General features: G+C 44.1%; 1 protein-coding gene across 2 annotated transcripts; it reads left to right on the top strand.

Moving 5' to 3' along the window:
• Positions 1–3: 3 nt before the first annotated feature.
• Positions 4–27093, top strand: OLFML1 (olfactomedin like 1). Of its 2 annotated transcripts, XM_053203539.1 has the most exons (4): positions 9–546; positions 2601–2889; positions 16700–16861; positions 24744–26129. In XM_053203539.1, exons 1-4 carry the CDS (start codon positions 421–423, stop codon positions 25532–25534), a joined length of 1368 nt encoding a protein of 455 aa, XP_053059514.1. In that variant the 5' UTR covers positions 9–420; the 3' UTR covers positions 25535–26129. The 2 variants fall into 2 exon arrangements, with proteins under 2 accessions (XP_014940173.3, XP_053059514.1); XM_015084687.3 differs by lacking the exon at positions 16700–16861 and having other exon boundaries at positions 4–546; positions 24744–27093.
• The last annotated feature ends 583 nt before the right edge of the window (positions 27094–27676 follow it).

Below are 27676 nucleotides of genomic sequence, written 5' to 3'. Positions count from 1 at the left end.
TAGGGAGGAGGAAAGCAGAAGTAAAATGCAAGGAGCCAAGGAGAGGAGGAGGGCTGCCCTCCCCACCCTTACCCCCACCCCAGTGCACACTCACCCAGGCCTGCAAAAGGGTGCAGCCACTAGCCTGGAGAGGATCAGTGTGTGTGAAGGGTGATAATAACAGATGGACCCAAGGAACTCTCTACCCCACATCGACCTGCAAGGCCTCCAGGGACCGGCTTGCCAACAGCTGGACTTGATCACTGGCTTGCAAAGTGAGATCACGCATCTGGTGGAATAACAAGCAGGCTTTGCTCTCTGGCTGTTTGTGGAGGATTTTCACAGCAGTGGCTAGAAAGTGGGAGACTGCTACCTGGACCCTTGAGTTTTCTTGGAGAAGCACAGCACAGGAGATTCCACCCTTGGGTGATTCGCAGGACAATGATGGCCCTTCAGCAAGCATCTGCTTTCCTGGTTCTGTTCCTTGTGGCTCTCCTGCTCCCTCCACAGTGTGCCCAGGACCCGGCCATGGTGCACTACATCTACCAGCGCTTTCAAGTCTTGGAGGTAGGTGGCATCTGTGCATCTGATCCGGGGAACATGCCTCCCGGAAGTCACGTTATCTTACCCCTGTTTCCCTCTCTACTGGGATGCACTTTCCCCACATATATCATAAATACATTGCCAACATTACACTTGAGATTTTTTATCATCTAGTGGTTCAGAGAGCTGGCTCCAGAGCCCAGGCTGCACCACTCCCAAACTTTGAGCAGGCTTCACTTTGTGGTCTGATCTGACAGTTTTCTCATCTGTAAAATGGGGATGATAATAGAATTTATCTCCTATGGCTATTCTGAACATTGCCTGGAATGGCGGTAAATGTTACAAAGTGTTGTTATTATTCAATAGTTCCATTATTTAAATATGAAAATTAAAAATTCTGGTCACTTCTGGGGTGCCTGGGTGACTCAGTCGGTTAAGTGTCAGTCTTCAGCTCAGGTCATGATCTCACAGTTCATGAGTTCAAGCCCTGCATCAGGCTCTGTGCTGACAGCTCATGCTGCCAGCTCATGCTCTGTCTCTCTCTCAAAAATAAATAAACATTAAAAACCAAAAATAATTTAAAAATTTTGGTCACTTTTTATTCGTATTTTACTATATCAGGACGATAGTAGATGTTAGTTTTCCTTTCGTTTTTTTATGATAAAATATTAGGCCACTGTAAAAAGTTATGGTATTATATCAAGAGGCTGCATCTTAGCTCCTTTGCCAAACTGCACTTGGGTTTAGAAATGAGTAGATTTCAGGGGTGTCTGGGTGGCTCAGTCTGTTGAGCGCTGACTTTGGCTCAGGTCATGATCTCATGGTTTATGAGTTCGAGCCCCACATTGGCCTCTGTGCTGACAGCTCAGAGCCTGGAGCCTGCTTCGGATACTGTGTCTCCCTCTCACTCTCTGCCCCTCCCCCACTCATGCTCTGCCTCTCTCTCTCTCTCAAAAGAAAAGAAAAGAAATGAGTAGATTTCAGCAATGTTAGAGAGAAAGTGTTGGGGGTCCCCTTCCCCATGGGTTGCAGCTGCCACTTCACTAAAATTTGTAAAACCCACCATTTTTGCAGCACAGACAGGCTCCCAGCGACAAATGTAACCCTGTGCCCTAGCCTTTGGCATACCCCTGGCGTTGCCATTATTTCATACTCAATTGCCTTGCTTTTGTACAAGTTAAATTTTGATAAATTCTTTACCTTTTTCCAAAGACACTTTTTTTTCCAAAGACACTCTTGTTTCCAATATTTATTTTCTATATCTTCTTGAATATTTTTAAAGTCCAAATTAGTTGATGATCTGGTTAAGTAAAATAATTCCAAAGAGCAGGCTGAATGCATTTCCTAATGTCCAGCCAACCAGCTGAGGCTGGGGGCAGGGAACAAGATGGTCCCAGGCCACGGCCTCTTGCTGCCTGCCTTACTTGCTCTTTCCTCAGACAGCTCCTCCCCAGGGTACCTCCTTGAAAGTGCCAGAATTAGGCTCAACCCTGGGCCCCCTGCATTTAGCACTAGCTTGCCCTGGGATTCCTGCAGGTTTCCCTCAATACCTGAAAAGTTTTTCTGCAGAAAAGGGTATAAAGTGCAGACACTTTGATTGCTATGAATGTGGATTTTTTAAAAGATGGGGATATGGTTCCTATAGATCTTCCCAACCTGGTCAAGACTTGGAGGGGAAGTCAAATCCCAGGTGGCAGTCACTGTTGACCAATGTGGACACTTACAAAGTAATACAGTTCTCACCCTGAGGGATTTTTAAAAATTTTTTTAACATTTATTTATTATTGAGAGACAGAGAGAGACAGGGCATGAGCATGGGAGGGGCAGAGAGAGAGGGAGACAGAATCCAAAGCAGGCTCCAGGCTCTGAGCTGTCAGCACAGAGCCCGACACGGGGCTTGAACTCACAAACTGCGAGCTCATGACCTGAGCCGAGGTTGGACGCTTAACTGACTGAGCCACCCAGACACCTCTGATTATTTGTATTTTAAAAATATTTTTCTGCGAATGATAGCTATTTGTATTCTTGACCAATTTAAGTAACTAGCAATAATTTGAGAATTTATTTTCTGACTGAAGCAAGGACTGGAAAAATGTACCCAAGCAACGAGGGCATACATTCACGACTTCCAAGAGTTCTCAAAAAACCTATCCGTTATGCTGGGAAGATGTCAGACCTCCACCAGTGAGTATAGGAGTGCAGTGGCTAACCTGGCCCTGAGAGTCGAACGTGCCCAGCGCGAGATAGACTACCTGGAGTACCTGCGGGAAGCTGACATATGCCTGGAATCAGAGGACAAGACCCTGGCAGAAAAGCTCATCCAAGAGGCCGAAGAAGAGAAAAAGATCCGGACTCTGCTGAATGCAAGTAAGAGAACCATGTCTTTTACAGCCCTTGTAGGGACTCACATTCAGAGACACAGACTCGGCACAGATAGGGGTCTGGCCAGGTATGAGAGTAAGAACCAGATGTACAGTTTTGGGGGCAGGCTCTGGGAGGGAAACCTTACCAGGGAACAGGTGTCTGAAGGAAAAAGTCCTTCTCGGAAAGCAGCTTTTCCTTTCATAGAGAGTTCTTAAAGCCCCCATAGAAGGTCAGGGCTTCAGTGTCAGAGGTCAGCTAAGGAAGCACATCTCCAGATAGACCTTGGTTTGGAAGAGGTGTGTGGTACCAGATCCTTCCAGGGAGGGTAGAAGGTTGGCAGATTCCCCCAGTGCCTTGAGAGTAGGCAGCGGCTGCTAATGTGCCAAGAGATAGTCTGAAATTGTAAATGGCATTGGTCAACCCTCAGGACTGAGTACTACAGTGAATCATTACTGTGTTGTCAGGATGGTGATATCTAGGGGATTTGTCTTCCATCTTGGGATCCTGTTCAAATCCCTTCCAGGCCATTAAGAATAATGGTTGGGAGCTCAAATTATAATAACGAGTATCAAGCAAGAAAAACATAAGCGAGAAAGAAAATTTCCTGTGCATGAGTCCATTTTATTAAAACAATGAGGGAGACAAGTCACCCAGCTCAGAGTCTGTATTCTGATATGGTTTCACTGCAAATAGGAAAACTTTATTTATATGTTAATTGTGTCTGTCCCAAATGTGAGAAATTCCATCAGAGAAATAAGATAAAAGATGAGTGTCATCATTGTGCTAAAGGTTTCATATATCTTCTCAGTGTAATCCTGATAAGAACTCCATGGGTCATCATAAGATGGGTCTTCCTAAATGATGTGACACTTGATCTGAGTTTTTTTTTTTAATTTTTTTTAAATGTTTATTTATTTTTAAGAGACAGAGAGAAACAGATCACAAGCAGGGGAGGGACAGAGAGAGAAGGAGACACAGAATCCTAAGTAGGCTCCAGGCTCTGAACTGTCAGCACAGAGCCCAACCTGGGGCCTAAACTCACAAAGCGCAAGATCATGACCTGAGCCAAAGTTGGCCACTTAACCGACTGAGCCACCCAGGTGCCCCTTGATCTGAGTTTTAAACAAAGCATTAGAGAAAAATGAGCAAAGGGTACGTGAGGTGAGGGCACAATATACTGAAGGCATGAGAGTATAGAACACTTTGGCATGTAGGTCTGCAGATATGGCCGAGGGGAAGCTCAATGGGGCAGATGCATTTGCAAAACAAGAAACAAGATTGTAGGGTTCAATGAAAGACCTTGCATGTGAAGCTCAGGCGTTTGAACTTGATTTGGAAAAATGATAGAGAACCACTAAACAACGTTCATCAGGGACATGACATGAAGGAAGAGGACAAGACTAGAGAAAGGAGACCAGTGGGGGACTACTGTAGCAATTGGGGCAACAAGTGATGGTGTCTGCATTAGGTGTCATTGAGATAGAGAAGGGCGGATGGATTTGAGAGCCATTGAGAGTTGGAATCCACATGGCTTGGTGACTCATAATTAAAGGTGAAAAATGACTGAAAATGATGAGTCCAGGACACTTTCTGGATCTTTGACTTAGGTTTTGGGTGGCTGGTCTCAAATACATTGAGATAAGAAACCCAGGAGGAATTTTGGAGCACTATTACTCTACTATTTGTTTTTTCAGAAAACTCTGAAATCTTCTAGTTCATTTATTTGCTCACTGCTTATTTTCTGCCTCTGCATCTAGAATGTTAGCTCTATATGATCCTTCACAATGCTGTGCCCCAGTGCCTAGAACAGTGTCTGTGTTCAACACATATTTGTCAGTGAATAACTAAGTGAACAAATGAATGGATTGTTGGAGAGACTGTCAGTATGGACAGAGGAGTTATTAGGTTTTGATGGAAAGGAGAACAGAAGGCAGAGAGAAGGGTGCCTATCTATAATATGAAGCAGTTGATCAAGTTGGTTGAATGAGTAATTGATCCTTTTTGGCCTTGACATTATCTTGAGATGAATCATCCTCTGAGAGGGAGCAACTGGGGATAAACATGGGGTGAGAGAAGGAAGGAAAGGGTAAGGATGATCTAGGAGAGGATGAACAGAGACTGCCTAAAAAGCTGATGAGGAGGATTGGGTATTATTAATGTGCCTGAGCTTTCCTGCCAGGGGTCAGGCAGGACCCCAATCCTGAACGGTGGTGCTAGATTAGATCCCTGAGCTGCTCCTGGTCCCTGGACTGGCTAAGCCCCTCAGTCCTTGGGGTTGCCCCTTTCTTCTCCAGCTAGAGCCCAGCAGAGGTCCTGATTCTGAACTTGCTGCTCTTTGAACCCTTATCATCTGCCTCATCCCTCAGACACTGGAGGCCTGAAATATTCCCTCTTCCATGGTAAGTGAAAACTTTCAACTTTTCAGAGATTGCTTCTTCCATGCCTGTTCCCTCTGGAGCCCTTGACTGATGATTCATTGGTTTAATATTCCACACTTTTGACCCCTACCCCTGGACGGGCCCTGTGCTACACAGTAGGGATAAAGGCGTGAGCAGAACATGTCTGTCCTCTGAGCTTCCTTTCTTACTGCTCCTCTTGCCTCCGGTCTTGCCTCCTATCTGCTGTCACACAGACCTCCCCACAATACAAAATTAATCACATTACTCTTCTGTGTAGAACTATCAACACCAAAATTTCCATTCAAATCTCTTGGCCTTTTATATAAGCAAGGCCCTTTACGAAATGACTCAAGTTCATTTCTGGCTGCTTCTTCTCTCACACTTTACCCACATGCAGTTGCAATTAAATATATATTATATATTATAATATATATATTATATATATAGTTTTTCTTATTCCCCCTTTTTGACTCAAAAATGCTGTGAATTCTCTGTGAATCCCTTCTGCCAGGCAGATTGACCTCTGGTGCTCCTGGTGCAGCTCATTAAATCCTCCAAGGGAGCATTAATACTTTCAACCACACATATGTGTGTGTATTTATTCCTCAACCAGACCATAAACATACAGACATCTTCCTGTCTGTATTCACAGAGTCTAGATCAGCATGGCCCGTGGAGGAGGCTGTAAAAATTGTCCACAGAGGAGATACTGATGGCAGAGTCCCCTCAGAGCTTAGTTTAGGGGAAGACCAACCTGTAAACAACCACAGTTGTGTGATTAGTATTGACATATTATTTTCAGAGTTTCTCTGCTCAAGAATAGACTTTTCTGTGTTTTGTATTCTGTGCCCATCCCCCACTTTTCCTTTTTTTGCCATTTCTTTTTTGTTTAAAAAAATTGTTTTTAACATTTATTTATTTTTGAGAGAGACAGAGACAGTGCGAGGTGGGAGGGGGCAGAGAGAGAGGGAGACACAGAATCCGAAGCAGGCTCCAGGCTCTGAGCTGTCAGCATAGGGCCCCATGTGGAACTCGAATTCAATGAACTGCGAGATCATAACCTGAGCAGAATTCAGATGCTTAACCGACTGAGCCACCCAGGTGCCCCTCTTTTTTTGCCATTTCTGTTAGTAACTATATCTATCTTAGTTTTCTAATGCTGAGTAACAAATTGCTGCAGATTTAGCAGCTTAAAACAAGGTACATTTATTATCTCAGAGAATCTGTGGATCAGGAGTCTAGGCACAGTTTCACCTCCCTTTGTTCAAGGCCTCGGGAGGGTACGGTCAAGGTATTAGCTGGGCTACATTCTCACCCAGAGCTCAGGGTCCTCTTCCAAGCTTACTGAAGTTTTTGACAGAATTTGCTTTCTTACGGCTCTAAGAAAGCCTCGGCTTGTGTTGCCCATTGACATCAGCAGTTCACAATGTCATTGTTGCTTCTTCAAGGACAGAAGGAGAGTGTTTCTCTTCAGCCTAGTCCCTCTTAAGAATTTGTATGTGATATAAGCCAGGCCTACCCATAATAACCTTCTTTTGGGTTAGCTCAGAATCAACTGACTTGGGACCTTAATTATATCTGCAAAATCCCTCCACCTTTGTCTTGTTATGTAACCAAATCATGGGTGCTATCCTGTCATATTCACAGATGTCACACACAGCCAAGGGGAGGGGATTACGTAGGGTATGTCCACCAGGGGAAGGAATCTTGGGGGCCATCTTAGAACTCTGCCTACCTGGTGCTCTAGTCCACTAGGCCTAGCTGGTGTCACTAATTACATGTATTGACTTTCTTCCTACAAGGCTCTGATCTTCCTGTCTTCTAACCTTGGCCAGAAGAGACTGAGCCAGCTACAGAGCTCCCACTAAAATCCTTAAGATTCATGTCAGCACCCTTGTGTGTGGGGAAACACCTTGGGATTACAGGCCAGGGAGGGTTTGTCACATCACAGGCTTTCATTCATACATATACACTGTCTTCTAAAGAGAGTTTCTTCAGGGAGCACCTGGGTGGCTCAGTCTGTTAAGCATTTGACTTCGGCTCAGGTCATGATATCATGGTTTATGAGTTCGAGTCCCGTATTGGGTGAGCCCCACTTCTCTCTCTCTCTCTCTGCCCCTCTGCCCCTCATGGTATTCTCTCTCTCTCCCCTCCCTCTCTCTCTCTCTCTGCCCTCACACACTTGCGCCCTTTCTCTCTCAAAAAAAAAAAGAGAGAGAGAGAGTTTCTTTGGAAATCCCATAGGGAGAGAATGATGCAGCTTCCTTGGGAGATTCTACCCTGTGTCTCAGGATACTTCGAGAAAATTCTGACATCAGTCTAAAATGGTTTGCATTTATTCCTGGAATATTTCTCAGTCAACCAGAAAGGGTCAGATACTGGGGATGATAAATAAGATAGAATTGTTCTGTAATGAAGCCATTTCCCACAGAGCTGTTCTCAAGTCTTTAGGCTTTATTTAGAGACAATCCGCAAATGGTGTTCACGTGAGGGCAGCAATCCCAGGGATGTTTTGGGGTTAGGTCAAATTCTTAAATCTTAACTCCAACATGCACACTTTCTCTCTTCCTCTCTCCTTCACTCTCCATCTCTCTCTCTCTCTCTCTCTCTCTCTCTCACACACACACACACACACACGCACACACACAGAATTTAGAATGTAATGACTGAACGTTGCTGTACACAATCCAACTTATATTTAAAAGTCATTCGAAGTCTTTGGCACTCTGTTATTAGTAAAAAGAAATTTTGCATTGCACTTGGCAACTTAGGGCAAAGCACATTGCCTCAGATACCCAGATTGAGAATTTATCTAGCAGTTTTTTGCAGATTCTGCAGGCTACATTCTTGTGTGGATAAGAGTATTAACCTCTTTTTAACTCGCAAATAGCTTGTGAAGAAAAATTCTAAAGGCAGTCAAAACAAGCCATTATAGCGGATTTTATTTTATTTCCTGTTTCAGCACAGCAACTTTTATTGCAAGGCCGCATGTAGGTGACCTCAAGTAACCCTCTCTCTCCTGAATTAAATAACTCCTATCTTTTGTTAGATCATGTTTCAAAAAGAAAATCTGTTGCTGCACATTTAAATGCCTGTGGGATCCATTCAGGTATTATAAATGTGCCTGCCCTATATTCAAAGCCATTAAAAACAAAACAAAAACAAAAACAAAAACAAAAAAAAAAACCCTGGCAGCCAAATAAAACATCTCTGTGAGTCAACTCCCAAGGTCCACTAGTTTGTGACACAGGGCACAAAACATTAAGAGAGGTATAACTCTAATTTGTGGCAATGTATTTACTATAAAGGAGGGGATTGAGAGTGTACACACAAGTGTAAGTGCAGGACAGAGAGAGAGGGAGAGAGAGAGAGAGACAGTGTGTGTGTGTGTGTGTGTGTGTGTGCACGCACTTGTGTGCACACACACATTTCTACCCAGAAGTTGCTGCAATATAGGGCCAGCAACACTAGAGATGTATATAATGTTTATCCTGGGCCGTCTCCGGCAGGGTTCCATAGGTCACTGTGCTGGGTCCAGAAGGGCCTATATACACAGCACTTCTTTTGTTTATCCATCTGGAAGGCCTGCAATCTAAGAAGATACCTCCAGTCCCATCACTATGGATACTAATAGACAGTCCCAAAGTTGTTTCAGCTGATGGCTTTTGGCTCCAGGTAGAGTGAGCACCCATTCACTCTCTCTATAACTCATTCATTTGCTCACTCATTCAGCAAATGTCTAGTGAATTCCAGGTCTCCGTTGGCATGGTGCCAGGCATCAGAGATGGGACATTGAATAGGGTAACATCCTTGTCCTCAGGAAGCTACAGCCAAGTGGGGAGGCCATCTAAACAAACCCGCGGTAACAGCCAGAGTGATGACTGCTCTCACCAGAAGCACAGGGGCAGGCATTGAGTAATTTAGCAAGGTCAGGGTTGCTGTGGAGATGGGCGGGGAGGGACTGTGGAATTTGGAAAGTAACCCTCAAGCCGAGTTTTAATAATGGAAAAGAACGATTTGAATGGAGAATAGAGTAGAGGCTGCTTCAAGCAAATGGAACAGCCTGCGGAAGCACAGAGGCCTAATGGCGCTTGGCATTCAGACCTCAGGTGGAAGAAGAAGTTGTGGAGAGCAGATGAGAGAACTGGGCAGGGGCTTCATGCTAAGCCAATCGACGCTTTCAAGCTATGAGAAATGAAAATAATGTGACTCATGGTAGCTATTTAGTGAGTGTTCATTAACTGAATAATCTTTAAGAATTTACCTTACTGGGTTATATCATCCAATTCTCACGGCACCCTTATGTATATGTATTATAGTTATCCCCCATTTTGTACGTGAGGAAATCAAGGCACTGAGAGGATAAGCAATCTGCCCAAGGTCTCACAGCCAGTTGATGCCAGAGCTGGGATTCAGACCAAGGCGGCTGACTCCTCCACATTCTAACCTCTCCCATCATGCTGTTGTGCTTAAGAGTGGTGAGCAGGGATGTGTCAGAGCTCAGACAGAGGTTGGGGAAGGTCATTCTGGCCACTGTGCATGGAACAGACTGGCAGTAGGGGAGGATGGGTGTACACAGAAGAGAGAACCAGGCAGGCCATCTCCAAGCCTGTCACGGAAGCACTCGAGGTAGGAGCCCGCTGTTCCGAGACTCCGTGCCTGCACCCAAGAGGCCCAGCTTCTTGTGATCTCGTTGTGGGACACATATGAAGACCATGTCCCTCCCCTTGGTCACTGTTTGATGATGATTCTTACTCACAGATTACTTTAATTTTTTTTTAAATTAAACATTTAATTACTTTTGAGAGAAAGACAGAGACAGAATGCGAGCCAGGGAGGGGTAGAGAGAAAGGGAGACAGAATCTGAAGCAGGCTCCAGGCTCTGAACTGTCAGCACAGAGTCCGATGCGGGGCTCAAACCCACGAACCGTGAGATCATGACCTGAGCCAAAGTTGGACACTCAACCGACTGAGCCACCCAGGCACCCCACAAACAGATTACTTTAAATCATTCTTTTAAACCCTGGCCAAGAAGGGTCAAAAATTTTCCCCTACTTCCTTGGTTTTTAATTATTTGCCTTTCCTTCATTTACTTTATGTTTAAAATTTTTAGATTTTAAATTTTTATTTTTTATTTGCTTATTTTTACTTTTGAGGAGGGAGCAGGAAGGGGCAGAGAGAGGGGGAGACAATCTCAAGCAGGCTCCTCACTGTCAGCGCAGAGCTGGGTGCAGGACTCGAACTCACAAACTGCCAGATCATGACCTGAGCTGAAATCAAGAGTCTGACGCTTAACTGACTGAGCCAGGTGCCCCCATTTACATTTAAAATTAAAACACTCATCTCTGTCCCCCCATGAGTTAGCAGAAGAGTTCCACACACACTTTTCCTGTGCTAGAAATCTCAGAAGCATCTCTTTGGCCCTCATCTGACCAGTCACCCTATCCAGTACATATTTCCTTCTGAACATCCCTCAAATTTATTTTTTCCATCTGTACTTTTCTCTCATCATCTCTGGTCCTGATTACTGCAGGAGCCTGCTGACCAAGCTTCCTGCTGCCAGCCTCTCCCCGTTCCAGGGCTCTGTCCTATGTTGCCACCAGGGTTATATTGCCAGATTTACTGCATCATTGCTTTATCAACTTTGATGGTAACCACAACCTATGGGTTAAAGCAAACCCCATAACATAATATAAAGAAAGCCCTCTGGAGCTCCTGGGTGGCTCAGTTGGTTAAACGTCTGACTTTGGCTCAGGTCATGATCTCACGGTTCTGGGTTCGAGCCCCGCGTCAGGCTCCGTGCTGACAGCTCAGAGCCTGGAGCCTGCTTTGGATTCTGTGTCTCCCTCTCTCTCTGTCCCTCCCCTACTCACACTCCATCTCTCTCTCTGTCTCTCAAAAATAAATAAACATTGAAAAAAAATTTAAAAAAAAGAAAGCCCTTTACAACCTGACCCCGACCTAGCTTTCTTTAACTCTTTTGTTATTCTCCATGAAAGTGGCATCTTCTGATTAAATAAAAACTATGAATATCATATAGACTATATTTACTGTATTTACCTTTATTGTAAAAAGGTAGATAACATGCTAACAGCTGAACACATGAACTTTGAATGTTTCTCAGCCTCATCTTATGTCACTACTGCCTGTTCGCATCCTCTCAATGCTCTATGCTGTGTCTGATGTGCTATTCGGAAAGCAAAATATAGTTCATGCACCCCTACATTATTCATACTGTGCTTTCCAAGTCTATCACAGTGCCTGGAACAGAGTAGAAATCAATATTTTCTGACCTTGGGGAATAGTTTATTAGAGAGTGGAGGCAACTAATTGCCAAAGATTGTATTAAGCCCTTTGTCTGTTATGTTGCCCAAAACCCACCACACCCATGCCAGGGAGATACAATTATGACTTCTTTTTAGATGGCGAAACAATGGTGCTGAGTGTTTCACGCAGCCCCATCTTCCTCCCACGCTCTGGCTAGGAGCATGTTCCCCTGCCCTAGACACACTAGATTCATCTCAGCCTCCATTTCTACTCTCCATCCCCCCACCCCCACCCATGTCAATTCTCTGTTGCCACAAGAATGCTGCAAAACAAACCACTTTATAACTTAGTGTGTTAAAACAATAATCATTGATTATTTCTTAGGAGTCTATAGGACAGCAGGGCAGTTCTGTTGGTCCAGGCCAGGCTTGGCTGCTCTTGGGTGGGTTCTTCAGTGGCACATTGCCCAGGGGATGGCTGGTTGAAGAGGGCCTCAGCTGGGATGGTTTGGGTCTCCTCCACATGGTCCCTGATCTTTCAGGAAGTGAACCTGGGCGGGCTTGTTCCCATGATAGAGGCAGACCTCTGAGGAAGGAGGCACAAGCCTACTAAAGGTCTGGTCCCTTGTACTGAATTCTTTGGGCCAAAGCAAGTTCCAAGTTCTAGAGCCCACACTTCCACTAGAACCTCCAACAACATCTCATAAGGCAAAAGCCCAAAGGTCCTGATGCTCCTGGAAAGAGGCAGTAATCAAGATCAGTTTTTACGTATGCCAATTTCTATATGGAAGCAGTAAATTGCGCATTAGTGTGACTGATGATTTTGAGGCTGCTGCAAAGTTCAAGTTCAGGAGAGCAAGTCCTAGACTTTGAGACAGGAAGGATGAGAACAGGATGAAGTGAGACTTATCTCACAGGAAGAATCTGTGGTACAATGTCAAAATGACTCTGTTTTCCAACCAAGCAAATGGGAGAATGGCAGTACCACACCTAGAAACTAAGAACATTTCCATCTTTTTTAGTTTGGTAAGAATGTTACAGAAAGAAAATAAAGAAAAAAACACTATGCAAGAAAAACCCACAAGAACCAGTTCATTTTTGAAATGAACAATACACAAAAACAAAAATGTTCATAATTATAACCTTGGAATGCTTAAATGTTGCAACAGTCAGAAAATTGGTTCAAAATGGAGCTGTTTGATCGGAAATTCCTCAGAGACTGCCCACTTCAATGCCTCACTTCCCATGCATGTTGACCAGCCTGGACCCGCTAGGACAGCATTCTCAAACTTTCAGTTTCAGGAACCTTTTACACTTCTAAAAAGTTATTCAGGACCCCAAAGAATTTTTCTTGATGTAATTTACATCTGTTGACACTTACTGTATTCATAATTAAAATAGAAAAATTATAGTGTGTGCCAGATGGCTCTTTTAGGACAGACATACAACAGTAAAAACAACAGATTAGACAAAGCCTTGCCCTTGTGGGGTTTACATTCTATTGAGGAGAGTCAAACGATAAATATGTTAATGGATACATTTAAAGCATGTCAGATAGAAGATAATAAATACCATGGAAGAAAATCAGCTAAGGTGTGGAGGTTATGAGAGCTGGCCAATTCCAAAAGGAAGCATCTGAAGGAGTCTGGCTGTGTTGGATTCCAGCGAGAGGGACCCCACAGTGGAAGCAGGCCAGACTCACACTCGCATTCACACATCTTGCAGGCTTCCATCCGCTCCTGTGAAGTTCTCAACTTGATCTGGAGAACAGAGCCATGCAGGCTACCAGCCATGTATCAAGTCTGTTTTCTTTCTCACAAGCTGCTGCTAATCACCAATAAAGGGAGGCTGTCAGGGTACGACACTGGGTACCATGGAATAGTTTGAAGTTAGTCTGGGAACCTAGAAAAACCTCTAATATAGATTTACTACAGACTTCTGTAGGACTCACCAAAACCAACATATGCTGTATGCCAGGCTCTGTTAAAGCCCTGGATTCACAGTCGTGCAAAGCCAAATCCTACTGTGGCTCACTAAGTACCATTTCCCACAAGCCAGCCTTCCCTCTTTCCTGCCATCCATCTACTCAGGCACTCAAGAGTGTGAATAGCACCTGCTCATGTCTGCCCATACCTCTTGCCATTCAAATCTGATTTCTAAGCTGGCATACCATGGGTTGGGATAGTAAGTTTGGACACTGACTAATACTGCATTCTCTGAATCAAATGGATTCCTGAGTTTGTGGACAGTAAGCAGTAAGAGATTAAATAGACAGGATATATGTAGTGGGTCCCAGGAGCTATGGATAAAAACAAATAAGACACAGTCCCTGTGTAAAGTGCTTGCTAGGAAACAGAGTGAGTAAGCAAATCCACTTCTGTACCAGAACTGCTCTGGGAGGCACGCACTGCACAGAGTGCTTGGGACACACAAGGAGGAGCAACAGATTGCCCTGTAGGAGCCAGAGAATTTGGTTTTGAAGGACCAGTAGATGTATCCCAAGTGAGTGAAGGTAAAATATGGAAAGCTAAGGAAAAATATGGGAGAAGTCTAAGACTTGTAACAGGTCATGGCAAGTTGGTGACCGGTGACCAGCCCAGTGTGGTGGGGAAGTGCCAAGAGGAGGTCAGATGAAGGACCTTGAGTGCCTTGCAGAGATATCTGAAACTTATTCTGTAGCAGAAAGCATGAAACAGCCCTAATTTCTAGAAGAAATTAAGTCCATGCTGACAATTTCATTGTACTGACTGGCTCGAAGCTTTTCTAATTAACTGCTCATTTGAGAGCTTCCATCTTTGTCATCCTAGAGCCTAACTTGTACTGTCACCTGATAGGTATTGACTAATGTTTATTAACCTGAATACAATCCAGGTGCTTAAAAAGTCAAGTTTCATAGCACAGAATTTCAAGAAGCAGTCAAAATACTCATGGTTTTATAGGAGTTCTCTTTTTTTATTTTTTATTATTTTTTTAAATGTTTATTTGTTTTTAAGAGAGACAGAATGCGAGTGGGGGAGCAGCAGAGAGAGAGAGAGAGAGAGAGAGAGAGAGACATGCAGAATCTGAAGCAGGCTCCAGGCTCTGAGCTGTCAGCACAGAGCCCAGTGCAGGGCTTCAACCCACCAGAAGCAGGATCATAACCTGAGCCAAAGTCAGACACTCAAGCGACTGAGCCACCCAGGTGCCCCTGGCGTTCTCTCTCTCTCTCTCTCTCTCTTTTTTTTTTTTTTAATGAATTCATCCCTGTTTTCCCCAAGCAAACCTGGGTTCCCTTCTCTGTTGCTCTCCTGTGCATTCCATCGCCCCTAGCCTTGAGGGCTCCCTCCATCCACCAAGTTGCTAAGACCTGACCCCTATTTTCCTAAGGTTTTCCCAAACCCTTACTCATTTTGCCATGTCCATCATTATTTGGATATCTCTGATCTGGATTGTACCTACAGACTCTCTACCTGTTTCCCTGTGCCCCCTCTTTCCCACCCCTACCCCCAGTCCATTCTCCACCAACATCCAGACCACGTTTCTAAAACATAACCACAGGGGAGTTGCATCACTCCCTATAGAGGAACAAGTCTCACCGGGTCTGGAGAGTATTGCCATTAAATAAGGGAAAAAGTATTTTAAAAATTCAAAGAGTGTTATTTGTATATGAAATCACTGTGAGGCCTTGGGCCACACTCTGTCCTAATTGCCTGTCTCCAATTGTGCTTGAGGGAAAACCATAGATTTGCATTCTCTGATTTGCAGTTGGATCCTTCATTGTCATTGTCTCTGTTAAATAATTTGCATCTTTGTTGAGCTCAAAGCTTTTAAATCTATTTCTTCCTCAGCTCTTTTCTCCTGCTAATTACCTCTCTCTGAAGAAAAGCACTGAAGGGACTTCTAACTTAACTCTTTTACTCAAACACTATATTTTCTCCAAATTCCAAAAAGAAGAGGAATTTATAAAAATCATAGACTATCTGCCCTGAAGAAACTCCAGGCTGAACTCCTCATTTTAAGGCTAGGATAGGTAAGGGCGGATTGACCAAAGGACTTTCAGGGAGACACATGGAGAACCAGAGATGGGGTTCAGAGCATTCAGGTCTCTGACTCCCAGTGCTGGGTTCCCTCTACAAAGGAAGGATCGGAGGAGCACAAGGGGCAGTTGTGTGTTTCTGCACTCTCACAACTGTCTCTGCCTAATCAAAACCATCTATCAACACTCTTCTTGTTTTGCTATTTCTCTAAGGATTCTGCATGAGAAAGGAGGAATAGAAGGAGAAAGAAGAATGAGTTTGAATTAGTTGAATTAGTTTCTGCTGTATATTAAATGAACATTTTCTCACTCATGAGACATTGAATGTGCCTTGTTCTTAGCCATAGTCCCCCTCTGTAGCTGGGCTGTAAGCCTGCTGACTGTCCTCCTGTAGGGATGGGCCTGCCCTGGGGCTGGCTGGAGGGTTCCTGGTTAGCTCTGCCTCCTGGTGCACATTAAGTTAGGAGGACCTATAGCCATGTGACCTTCTAAGTAACTTATCCAAGCCTTTCTTTTCCTTTAGAAAATGGAGTTTGAAATGTTTACCACTTAGGCTTATTGTAAGAACTAGACAAGTTGATGTAAATAAAGTTATCACCATACCAAGCACATTATGTGTATTTGTACATATTTATTAACTTCTCAAGGCTTTGTGCTTGTCCTCCAATCAGAAACGGTTTCTGAGCTTCTCTGGTGGCCCATGGACCCCTCCTCTTCCCCATTAAAGACATTTATGAACAGTTGTAAACTTAAACCCCCATTCATTCATTCATTCACCCTCTGTGATCACCAGAGAGTGTGAGAAGAGCAAAGCATCTGCAGGAGACAGACTCCGCTTGGGAAGCTGAGAAAAGGTACACTTCACCTGGCAGAGATGGGGCCCTGATAAACAGAACAGCCCCCTCCTCCCTCTTCCAGCCACAGCCTGGAGCTGCCCCTACACCACCACCCCCCACCCTGCCCATGCCCCGCCTCCCAGGCTCAGCCTGGTGAGGAGCCTTCTGTTAGAAGTCCTGCAGCGCCTAAGGTTTAAAGTAGCTGGAGCAGCCTTCTCTGCCTTCCCCAGGGGGAATGCTTCCTATACATTAATCCCCCCTTATCTGTAGTTTTGCTTTCCACAGTTTGAAGTGCAGTTTCCACTGCTGTCAACTGCACTTCAGAGGCAGATGATCCTCCTTCTGACGAACGTCAGAAGGTCAGTAGTAGCCTAAACGCTATGTCCCAGTGCCTATGTCATTCACCTCACTTTATCTCAGCACATGGGCATTTTATCATCACACATCATCCTAAGAAGTGTGAGTACAGTACAGTACGATACTTTTGAGAGAGAGAGAGAGAACCACATTCACATAACATTTATTACAGTATATTGTTATAATTGTTCTATTATAATTGTTGTTAATCTCTACAGTGCCTAATTTATAAATTAAACTTTATCACAAGTGTCCATGTATAATGTATAGGGAAAAACATAGTATGTGTATATAGATATAGATGATATAGATATAGATAGATATAGATATAGATATAGATATAGATACAGATATAGATATATAGGCATCCCCTGGGGTCTTAGAACCTATCCCTCACAGACGAGGGGTGATGACTGTAACCAGGCTGAAGTGGACCCAGAGGCAAGGGGAAACAATCCCTCGGGCTGGCAAAGCATGTCAACAGGGGGATATTGTGGCAACTGATGGCTAAGAGACTTCTATAGCTTGTCCCAAAGTCTGTCCCTGGCCACAGTAGGGACCAGGCAAGGCCTCTGGGCATCTGGGAGCAGCCACTGATGACCTGACCTTGGAAAGGACTGACCTGCTGAGGCTCTGCTCTCCCCAGCTAGAGTTGCTCCCCACGCCCGCTCCTGCCATATGCTCCTTGATAAGAACCTTGTGTCAGATTTTCAAATGAAATAATGGATTTGAAAGTATCTTAAAAGCTTTAAAGTACTTTACAAATTATTATTTACTTAAGACAGGCCTGTGGTCAGAACTCCAGATGCACAGTACTATGTAGGCCCTAGAAAAACATCTGTTTGAATGAATCTACTTCCCTCATTAATGCAATAGATATTTATTGAACCCACAAAGCACTGAGTTAGGCAGTGGCGGTACAAAAGTAAACATGAAGACAAAAGCCCTACTTTTGTGGAGCTTATAGTCTAGTGGGGGAGAAGGTCAATAAGCTAATAAATAAAACAGATGACATAATTACAGAATCTGACAAGTGATCTCAAGGAAATAAGAAAGATTTTGTAGTAGGTCATTTTAAATTTAGATGCAGTAGTCACAGGAAGCCCCTTAGGGAGATGATATTGAAACAAAGACTTGAAGGATGAGAGGAGCAGACTGTGGGAAGATCAAGGAAAAGAGTACCCAAGGCAGAAAGAATCACAAGTACAAAAGCCATGAGGCAGAGACAAACTTGACATGCTCCTGGAATAGCAAGAAAGCCAGTGTAATCACAACACAGTGAGCCGGGGCGGAGAGTAGAGGATACAGCTGCCATATCATGTAGGTACTTTAGGACAGAGTAAGAGGTTAGGATTTTATTCCAAGAATGATAGGAGAATGGGTTTAGCAGGTCAGCCACATAATTTATGTTTTTAAAAAGATTACTTCTACTGCTTTGTGGAGAGCATATTATAGGTAAGCCAGAGTAAAATCAGAGAGACAAATTAGAGACCACTGTAGTGGTCTAGGCAAGAGGGAAGAATTCAGGGAGTACAGGGATGAATGGTGGGAAGAGGAGGAAAGAAATATATTTGAGCATTAAAAAAATTGTTTTTAATATTTATTTTTGAGACAGACACAGAGAGACAGAGAGAGAGAGAGAGACAGAGCGTGAGCAGGGGAGGGGCAGAGAGAGAGGGAGGCACCGAATCTGAAGCAGGCTCCAGGGTCAGAGCTGTCAGCACAGCGTCTAATGTGGGGCTCGAACTCACAAACCATGAGATTATGCTCAACTGACTGAGCCACCCAGGTGCCCCTTGAGCATTTTAATTTAAGTATAACATAATTTAAAGATTAGTTTTACTATCAGAACTTGGTGGTGGTGGGAAGATGTAGAGAAAGGAGTTAAGAATGACTTCTAGGGAAGTCTGGGTGGCTCAGTGGCTTGGTTAAGCTTATGACTTTTTAAAAAAAATTTTGTTAACAAAAAAAAATTTTTTTAATGTTTACCCATTTTTGAGAGAGAGAGAGAGAGAGAGACAGACAGACAGACAGGCCATGAGCAGGGGAAGGGCAGAGAGAGAGAGAAAGAGGGAGACACAGAATTCAAAGCAGACTCCAGGCTCTGAGCTGTCAGCACAGAACCTGATGCGGGGCTCAAACCCACAGACCGTGAGATCATGACCTGAGCCGAAATTGGCCACTTAACCAACTGAGCCATCAGGAGTCCCTCAACTCTTGATATCAGCTCAGGTCATGATCTCACAATTGTGAGATGGAGCCTCACATCAGGCTCGGAGCCAAACGTGGAGGATTCTCCATGCTTGGCACAAGAATCCTCTTAGGATTTTCTCTCCTCCCTCTGCCCCTTCTCCCCTTTGGAAAAAAAAATTACTTATAGATAAGAAACTTTGTTGATGGTTTTTGCTTAAAATGGGAAGAGTAAGGAGAAAAAGAGTTTGGGATATAAAAGCAAGGGTTCTATGTTGAACAGGTTAAGTTTGAAGATATCCAAGTAGGGCTACTGAGCAGGCAGTTGGATAAGTGGGTTTGGGACATAGTAGACATCCTGATAGGATGTCATTCCAGAGACAACTTCAGAATTTATCATTAATTAGAATTGAAATGGTATGCAGAGCCATGAGATAGAATGAGGTGGTTCAGAAAGTGATTATAGACAGAAGGGGTGTGAGGACAAAGCACTTATGGGTGGGAGAGGAAAAGAAACCAACAATGGATGCAAAAAAAAAAAAAAAATCCAGAAAGATGGGAAGACAAACAAGAGGAAGGGTGTTCCAGAATCCACACAAAAGAGTTTCAAGGGGAGGTAGCAATCAAGTAATCAAATTTTGCTGAGAAGTTGGTTAAGATGAAAACTGAGAATTGACCCTTGGATTTGGCAACATGGAGGTTGTTGGTGACCTTGAGAAGAACTGATTCTGTGGCATAGGCAGGGAAGTTTAGATCAGTGAGAGCCTGAAGTCTGATTAGAATGGCTTAGGGCATAATTGGAGGTGAGGAAATTCCTCCTTTGAGGAGTTTTATTATAAAGTGCAAGAGAGAAATGGGGCACATTAGAAAGTGAAATAAGAGGCAAGATCTTCATATGAAAGTAAGGAGGGTATGATGAAGGCTTGAGGAGGGAAGAGAAGGTATAATAATAGTGGATGGTGAATTGATTAAGGAAAACTGTGGTAAGATGGCTGGCCAAACAGCTGGCAGAACAAGCAGTTTGCTGAAATGCTTGCTTACCTCAGAACCTCTGGGACTTCTCTGGGTATGCACCTCTCTTCTTCATGTCTAGTTTCTCTTCCTTCACCCTGTTTCTGTCCTCTGACTCTAGATAGTCCCCAGTTGTCCTGAAGAACCCAAACATTTATTAAGAAGAAAATGACAACCCATGAGTCCATCCAGCTTCTTATACCAAAGCCTTTGCAAAGACTTGAGGGAAACCCCCAGAGAGCTCAGTTGTCCCAGAAAGATTGTTATACACCTGTAATTCCACTACAAAATGCTCCAGGAGTCAAGGAGAGAGGCCCATACAGCTCCTGTCCCACCCATGATACAGACCTCAGCAGGGTTTGAGGGATACCTGCAGGATTCCTCATGCTTCCAGTAAGCCACCACTCTCTATCTCTGTAACTCTGTAGACCGTCTAATGGTGCAGTCCCAACAAGTTCATCATTAGAGCTGATGACTCAGTCCTAATGGGTCCTGAAATGACCAGTGGAACTAATTTCATCTTGGCCCATATCCCTCTTTAGCTTGGACACCATGAGAATTCCAAAACATGAAGGTCATCTGGAAGATAGCATATTTAAGGGCCAGGTCGAAATGGCTCACACCACTTCTGTCCACATCTCTTTGGACAGAACACGGGTCAGTGGATGCAGCCTAACTACAAAGAAAGCTGAGAATATAGAAGTAGGGAAGAGGAAAATGAAATGGCATTTAGTGAACACAGATACTGTCACTGCCATAAGCAGAGAAGAAGCAAGTAGGAGGCACACACAGAGACTGTAGTGACACAAAGATCAAGGGCAAAGAAATCTTCAAGAAGAAGGAATTAATCAATACCATCATTCTATGGGAAGATCAAGTAAGATATGAACGTAAAGGTCTGAGTTTTCAGTTTGGACGTCCCCAGTGACATTATGGAGGGTGATTTCTGCAGTTATTTTGAAGTGAAAGATGGGAGGTGAAGAAGTAGATCCAGAGAACAAACTGTTCTGGAACAGAAACTATGTAAAATGACAGAAAGAGTGAAGTAACTAGAAAATGGTGCCTAATTGAGGGAGAATTGTTTTTTAATATAGGCAAAGTGTTTACAAGCTAAGGAACTAGCCATGAAGGAGAAATTAAAGATAACAGAAAGGAGGCAATTCATTGAGGGAATCAAGAAGAAGCCAGGAAAGAGTGAGATCAGAGCACAAGTGAAAGAATTAGTCTTGCACAGGAGGAATGATGTGGCCTCTTCTAAGATGTGTGGGAGCATAGCAAGGGTAGGAACAACTTAAGAGAAGTTTATAAGCGAGGGACAGAGGTGGCGGCACTTCATGTCCGGTGGTATTTATTTTTGCAAAGGAATTAATCTGCTGTTGGTGAAGAGACTGATGGGGTAGAGTGTGAGTATATGGGGATGGGATTTAAGATACCTGCTATGTGGAAGATAGGGGACTAACCATGGAAAGAGCAGTCTGTACTTAGGGCCCAGCTGAGGATGGAGATGCTGTATGTGCAGGGGCACCTTTGGGAGATCTTCTCCACCACACACAACTCTCTGGGACACAGCCAGAGGTTTGGATTCACTCAGGGCCACGGATTTTTGTAGAGTGCATATTGTGGAATAACTAGGGGGGTAAGCATGCTAGTGAGAGAGGTATTACAGTAGTCCAGGTTGGATAGAAAAGGAGGCTGACAGCCTGGGAGAAAGCAGAGGTCAAGGGACTCCAGGGCCCAGGGAAATGGAAGAGCAAAGGGGGTAAGAGCAAAGAGGTGAGAAATGGAAAGGCAAAGTGTTGTTGCAGAGGGTAGGATAGTAGAATTTTACATTTCTCATAGGGAACAGTTCCAGGGGATGGGGGGGTGGGGTGGGGATCCAGAGTATGGACATGGAGGGGTTGCTAAAGTAGGTTGAAAGCAAGGTGCTGTGGAGCTGAAGAGGTTGGAAGTGCTCAGGTTCCTAATGCATATGGGTAGTGTCCTGGAGAGCTCTCAGTGATTTAGACTAGAAGGAGTTGATAGCATGAGATACAAAGAAGGAAGGTTTTTTTTTTAAGTTTATTTATTTATTGCGGGGGTGGGGGTTGTTGCCGAGAGTGGGAGAGAGAGGATACCAAGCAGGCTCTGCACTTGATCCCAGAAACTGTAAGATCATGACCTGAGTCGAAATCAAGAGTCCAACGCTTGACCGACTGAGTCACCCAGGCACCCCAAGAAGGGAGGGTTTTTGCACAAAGGAAAGTAGAAAAGCTGGAAAAATGTAACCCCACCTTTTTTTTTAAACTTCATCTTCCTCCACCTATTTTAGACCCTTATGATCCTGTTTGGATTATAGAAATACTCTCCTAATTGGTTTCCCTGATTTTGGTTTCCCTCCCACGTATCCATCATACACACAGCTGCCAGCTTAATTAATCTTGACCAGGATTCACTCTTGTTCAAAAACTTCAGTAGCTCTTCATCTGCCTATACAATAAAATCTATATTCTTTAGCCCCACCCTCAGTGTTCCAGGCACAGAGCTGGTTTCAATCGATTTTGTTTTATGCATCTAGTTTGGGGCAAGAGCAAGTATGTAGTTTATACTGGTTTATTTTTTTTTTTAATTTTTTTTCAACGTTTATTTTTGGGACAGAGAGAGACAGAGCATGAACGGGGGAGGGGCAGAGAGAGAGGGAGACACAGAATCGGAAACAGGCTCCAGGTTCTGAGCCGTCAGCCCAGAGCCCGACGCGGGGCTCGAACTCACGGACCGCGAGATCGTGACCTGGCTGAAGTCGGACGCTTAACCGACTGCGCCACCCAGGCGCCCCAATACTGGTTTAAACCCTGCACTACTTTCTTAACACTGATCCTGAAGGACTTTTCCAAATGTGGTTTTGTTAACTGTAAAGAATGTTATTCCCAACCATCTCTGAATGGCATCCTTCAAGAGTCAATTCAAATACACATTATCCCCTTTCTTAAATGACAGCACCATTCTCTGTCCTTTTGTAAAAAATTCACTTTAAACTTCATATTGTAGTTAGGTGCCTATTAAGCAAGAACCATTCTTGATTTATCACTGTACCTCAGCCTATTGTACCCCATAACACCTATCTCAGTACCTTGCCTTTTGGAGGTATCCATTGTCTGCTGACTGACCAAATGCGTGCATTCATATAAATAAGTGGATGGATGAATAGAGTTCTTATAAAGTTCTAGTAGTATTAAGGGCCAGAATCCTTCACTAAAAGGTGATCTCTTCAAGGTTTAAGATTGATATTATATATATTTTTTTATTCTCAATACTTAGTTAACATGGTTCTGGGAGACTTGTAAGCTAAGTACACAGTAGATACCCAGTAAGATCTTTGCAAATGGAATTGAACTAGGTGGCTTCACACCTAAGTGATTCTCACTGTGTCAACCCCAAGAAAGTGAACAGGGTCTCTGACCCAGCAAATAGCTGTTTATATCCTGACTTGAATAAAATGTTGACTCTTATAATTCGACAGCAACTCCCTTAACAGAGACCCATTTATTCATTTAATTATTTGATTCTTTGAACCATACTATAAGTTGTGATTGATTTATGTGTGATAACTTTATTCTAGACACTGAAGGGGAAAAGAAAGCAATCAGTGAGAACAGATACATGAAAAGATGCTCAACATCACTAATCATCAGGGAAATGTAAATCAAACCCACAAAGAGCTACCACCTTACATCTGTCAGAATGGCTAGTATCAAAAACAAATAACAAGGATGTGGAGTCAAAAGGAACCCTCGTGTGCTATTAGTGGGAATGTAAATTGTTGTAGCCACTGTGGAAAACAGTAGGGAGGTTCCTCAAAATAGAGATACCATATAATCCAGTAATTCCACTACTGGGTTTTTACCCAAAAATACCAAAGTGCACTAAATTTGAAAAGATATGTGCATCCCTGTGTTTACTGCATCATTATTTACAATTGCCAAAACACAGAAGCACTTAAGTGTCCACCAACAGAGAAGTGGATAAAGAAGATACGGTATATAGACAATGAAATATTATTCTGCCATAAGAAAGAAAGGAATATTGCCATTTGGGACAGCATGGATGGACCTAGAAGGTATTATGCTAAGTGAAATAAATCAGAGAAAAACAAATACCATATGATTTCATTTATATATGAAATCTTAAAAATAAAAAAAGCAGAAACAGACCCATAAATACAGAGAACAAACTAGTATTTGGGGTACGGGGGGAGAGGGCAAAATGGGTGAAGGGGAGTGGGAGGTACACACATCCAGTTAAGAAATTAATGACCAGGCATCATGGGGCGCCTGGGTGGCTCAGTCCATTAAGCGTCTGACTTCGGCTCAGGTCATGATCTCATGGTTTGTGAGTTTAAGCCCCACATCGGCCTCTGTGCTGACAGCTCAGAGTCTGGAGCCTGCTTCGGATTCTGTGTCTCTTTCTGTTCCTCCCCCACTCATGCTCTGTCTGTCTCTCAAAATAAATAAAGAATAAAAAAAATAAAAAAGAAAGAAATTAATGTCATGAGGATAAAAGGCATAGATAGCATAGGGAATATAGTCAATGGTATTGTCATAGGGTTGTATGGTGACAGATGGCGGCTACACTTGCTGTAAGCAAGCATAACATATAGACAAGTTGAATCATAATGTTGTACATGTGAAACTAATGTAACATCGTGTGTAGACTATGCAACAATAAGCAGGGAAAAAAAAGAAATCTGTGAGAAAAGCAGACCTCTCATGTTTACAAAGTCTCTCTCCTTTTTCTCCTGTTTTGCCAGGCTGTGACAACATGTTGATGGGCATAAAGTCTCTGAAAATAGTGAAGAAGACTATGGATACACATGGCTCTTGGATGAAAGATGCTGCCAGCAGTTCCCAAAAGGTTTATTTCCTAATCGGATCCAGAAACAAAACTCTGTGGGAATTTGCAAACATGCGGGCATTCATGGAGGATAGCACCAAGCCAGCCCCACGGAAGCTCATCCTAACGCATTCCTGGCAGGGAACAGGCCAAGTGATCCACAAAGGTTTTCTGTTTTTTCACAACCAAGGGACTCTCAATGAGATAATCAAATATAATCTGCAGAAGAGGACTGTGGAAGATCGAATGCTGCTCCCGGGAGGGGCAGGCCGAGCGCTGGTCTATCAGCACTCCCCGTCAACATACATTGACCTGGCTGTGGATGAGCATGGGCTCTGGGCCATCCACGCAGGGCCAGGCATCTCTGGCCATTTGGTTCTCACAAAAATTGAACCTGGCACACTGGGAGTGGAACACTCATGGGACACCCCATGCAGAAGCCAGGATGCCGAAGCCGCATTCCTTTTGTGTGGGGTTCTCTATGTGGTCTATAGTTCTGGTGGCCATGGCCCCCATCGTGTCACCTGTGTCTATGATCCGCTGGGCACTATCGGTGAGGAGGATCTGCCCAAACTGTTCTTCCCCAGGAGGCCGAGAAGTCATTCCGTGATCCATTACAACCCCAGAGATAAGCAGCTCTATGCCTGGAATGATGGAAACCAGATCATTTACAAACTCCAGACAAAGAGAAAGCAACCTCTGGAGTAATGCTTTACAGCAAGGAGGAAAGGCACTGTGGCTGTGGACACTGCTCTCCAGGACATTGAGACCACAGCCCCTTTATACTATTGTGTCCCTCTGATCACAGACAGGCATAGGGTGTAGAAGCAGGCTTGCATATGCATCCTTCCCCGGATGTTATGGCCTGAGGTGTTTTCCAAGACCTTAGACGAGAGTCTGTCATTCAGACATTTTCTACTTCCATCACCCCTCCAAACCTCCGGGCTCTCTAGGCCTTCCACATTCTGATCCAGCTTACGTCCATCCTTTTCTTTGCTCCCCTCAGCCAGCAATTAGAAATGAAGGCCACTGCCTAGTACTCCTGGCTTCCTTCCTGGCCTTTCCTGAAGCTCTTTCCTCTTTCATAAATACCTGTCTTTTTTCTTCCATCTGTCAGTGCCCCACTAAAGTACAATCTTTTCCTGATGTTGAATCTCCACTTCCCCTAGCTCTGCCCCGCCACCAAGCTAAGTAGATAAAATAGTGAAGCAAAACCATTCACATGTGAATACCACTTGCTGGTTACAAAGTGTTTGCACCTATGTACGTCGTTTAATCCCCATCCCATGTCTTCTTCTGAGACATACAGAAGTCTTTATAATTGCCAGCTTAGAGATAATAAAAGTTGAGGTGAGCCAAAGTAACACAGCCACAAAATGAAAATAGGGCGAGAAGATACTGCAAATCCCATAGTCTTTCCATTGCCCAAGGAAGCATCGAATATGTGTGTTTGTTCACACAACCTTTTGTAAGCAATACGTTCATCATTTCATCCTAAAAATAATGGTCTGCCCCCTTTGGCCATTTTTCATGTCTGCACAAGACATTCCTATAAGCCCTTCAAAAGCTACTTCCCCCAGAAAACCAGCCTAAGGGTGAGGACCCCCGCTGTAGCCTCATCTTGTTTTGCCTTCCCCTGTGTCTCTTTTCTTGCTAGAAACACAATAAAACTGACACGAAGCAAATAACCCTCATCAGGTTATATCTGCCTACGTGCCCTCAGCATACAAACTCTCAGGAAGTGCTGTCTGTGCTGGGATTCCCTGTGAAGCTCCCCAGCACACTGAGGCCCTTGGTAAAGATTCTGGAATCTGGATGGAAGCCAGGTAGCAGGCAAGCGGTTCCCTCTCACAGCAGGCATGCCAAGTGGCACAGGTGACAGAGGGCAGCTGTGCCTGTCCAGAGGGGCTTCTTCAAATCTTTCCCACGCGTTTGTCCAATTCAGCCTAGTGTGGGTCACAAGCTCAGGCTGTGGTGCCGGTCTGTGTCATGTGCTGAGGCCTCTGTCTTTCCAGGTTGGTCACATGAGAGGGTTGGCTTTGTGTGCCTGCAGCTGTTTTGCCAACTCTGCCAAGCTCAGGGCGGGACTGTAGGCAATGAAGAGACGTTCCCCCCCGCCCCCCATAGCATCTAAGTAGATCTCTGGCAGAATGGAATCACTCACCCCATGCATACAGCACAATTATCCACAGTTCTGATAGATACAGAGCCCCAATCTGTTGTGGAATGAGGCAGGTATGAATAAATAAACATGGCAATCTTCCCCACTCCATGGGTTTGTGGACATTACCTACTCCGTGGGTAAAATGACATTACCTGTTTCACGGGGATAAGGAACATGGACTGCCTCGGGAGGAGGGTAGAGTGGGATTATCAGTGAATGGAATTATGTGTGAGTCCTGCACACATAATTCCTCTGGAGGCACAGAGGAGGGTTGCCCTTCATCTGTGATATACTTTAACTTGTCGACTGCAGAGTGCACCTGCCACTAACAACACTCCCAGGTGCTTTAAATTCCTACAGCTAGAATCACTCTTTTAGGTCAAGACATTTTCTCCTTGTCAATGTGCCACTTTGCTTCCTTGGAGCCAGGGCAGCAAAGCATTCAGGCCCACGGATACTATCTTGGGCTTCTTTTGGGTGAATTGTTCAGCTCTGAGGTCTCTTGTTGGAGTTTAGTCAGGATGAAAGTCCCTATGGCCTATAGCAGTAGTTAAACTCGATTGCATGTAAGAATCGCCTGAGGGGCTTTTAAAACTCCTAATACCAGGCCATACTCCCAGACGATTAAGCCAGAACCTCTGAAGGTAGGACCCAGGCTGTATTTTTTTAAGCCCCCTCCCGCAACA

Source organism: Acinonyx jubatus, chromosome D1 (assembly GCF_027475565.1).
Source record: "Acinonyx jubatus isolate Ajub_Pintada_27869175 chromosome D1, VMU_Ajub_asm_v1.0, whole genome shotgun sequence".
Classification (NCBI taxonomy): domain Eukaryota; kingdom Metazoa; phylum Chordata; class Mammalia; order Carnivora; family Felidae; genus Acinonyx; species Acinonyx jubatus.
The sequence above is the reverse complement of the archived record's forward strand: the minus strand, read 5'-3'. Positions and strand labels throughout refer to the sequence as shown.

Coding starts and splice junctions, on each gene's coding strand:
- OLFML1 (XM_053203539.1), top strand. CDS start 421: ATGATGGCCCTTCAGCAAGCATCTGCTTTCCTGGTTCTGTTCCTTGTG. Junction 547..2,600: donor AGCGCTTTCAAGTCTTGGAG/GTAGGTGGCATC, acceptor TTCTGACTGAAG/CAAGGACTGGAAAAATGTAC. Junction 2,890..16,699: donor CCGGACTCTGCTGAATGCAA/GTAAGAGAACCA, acceptor TTTGAAGTGCAG/TTTCCACTGCTGTCAACTGC.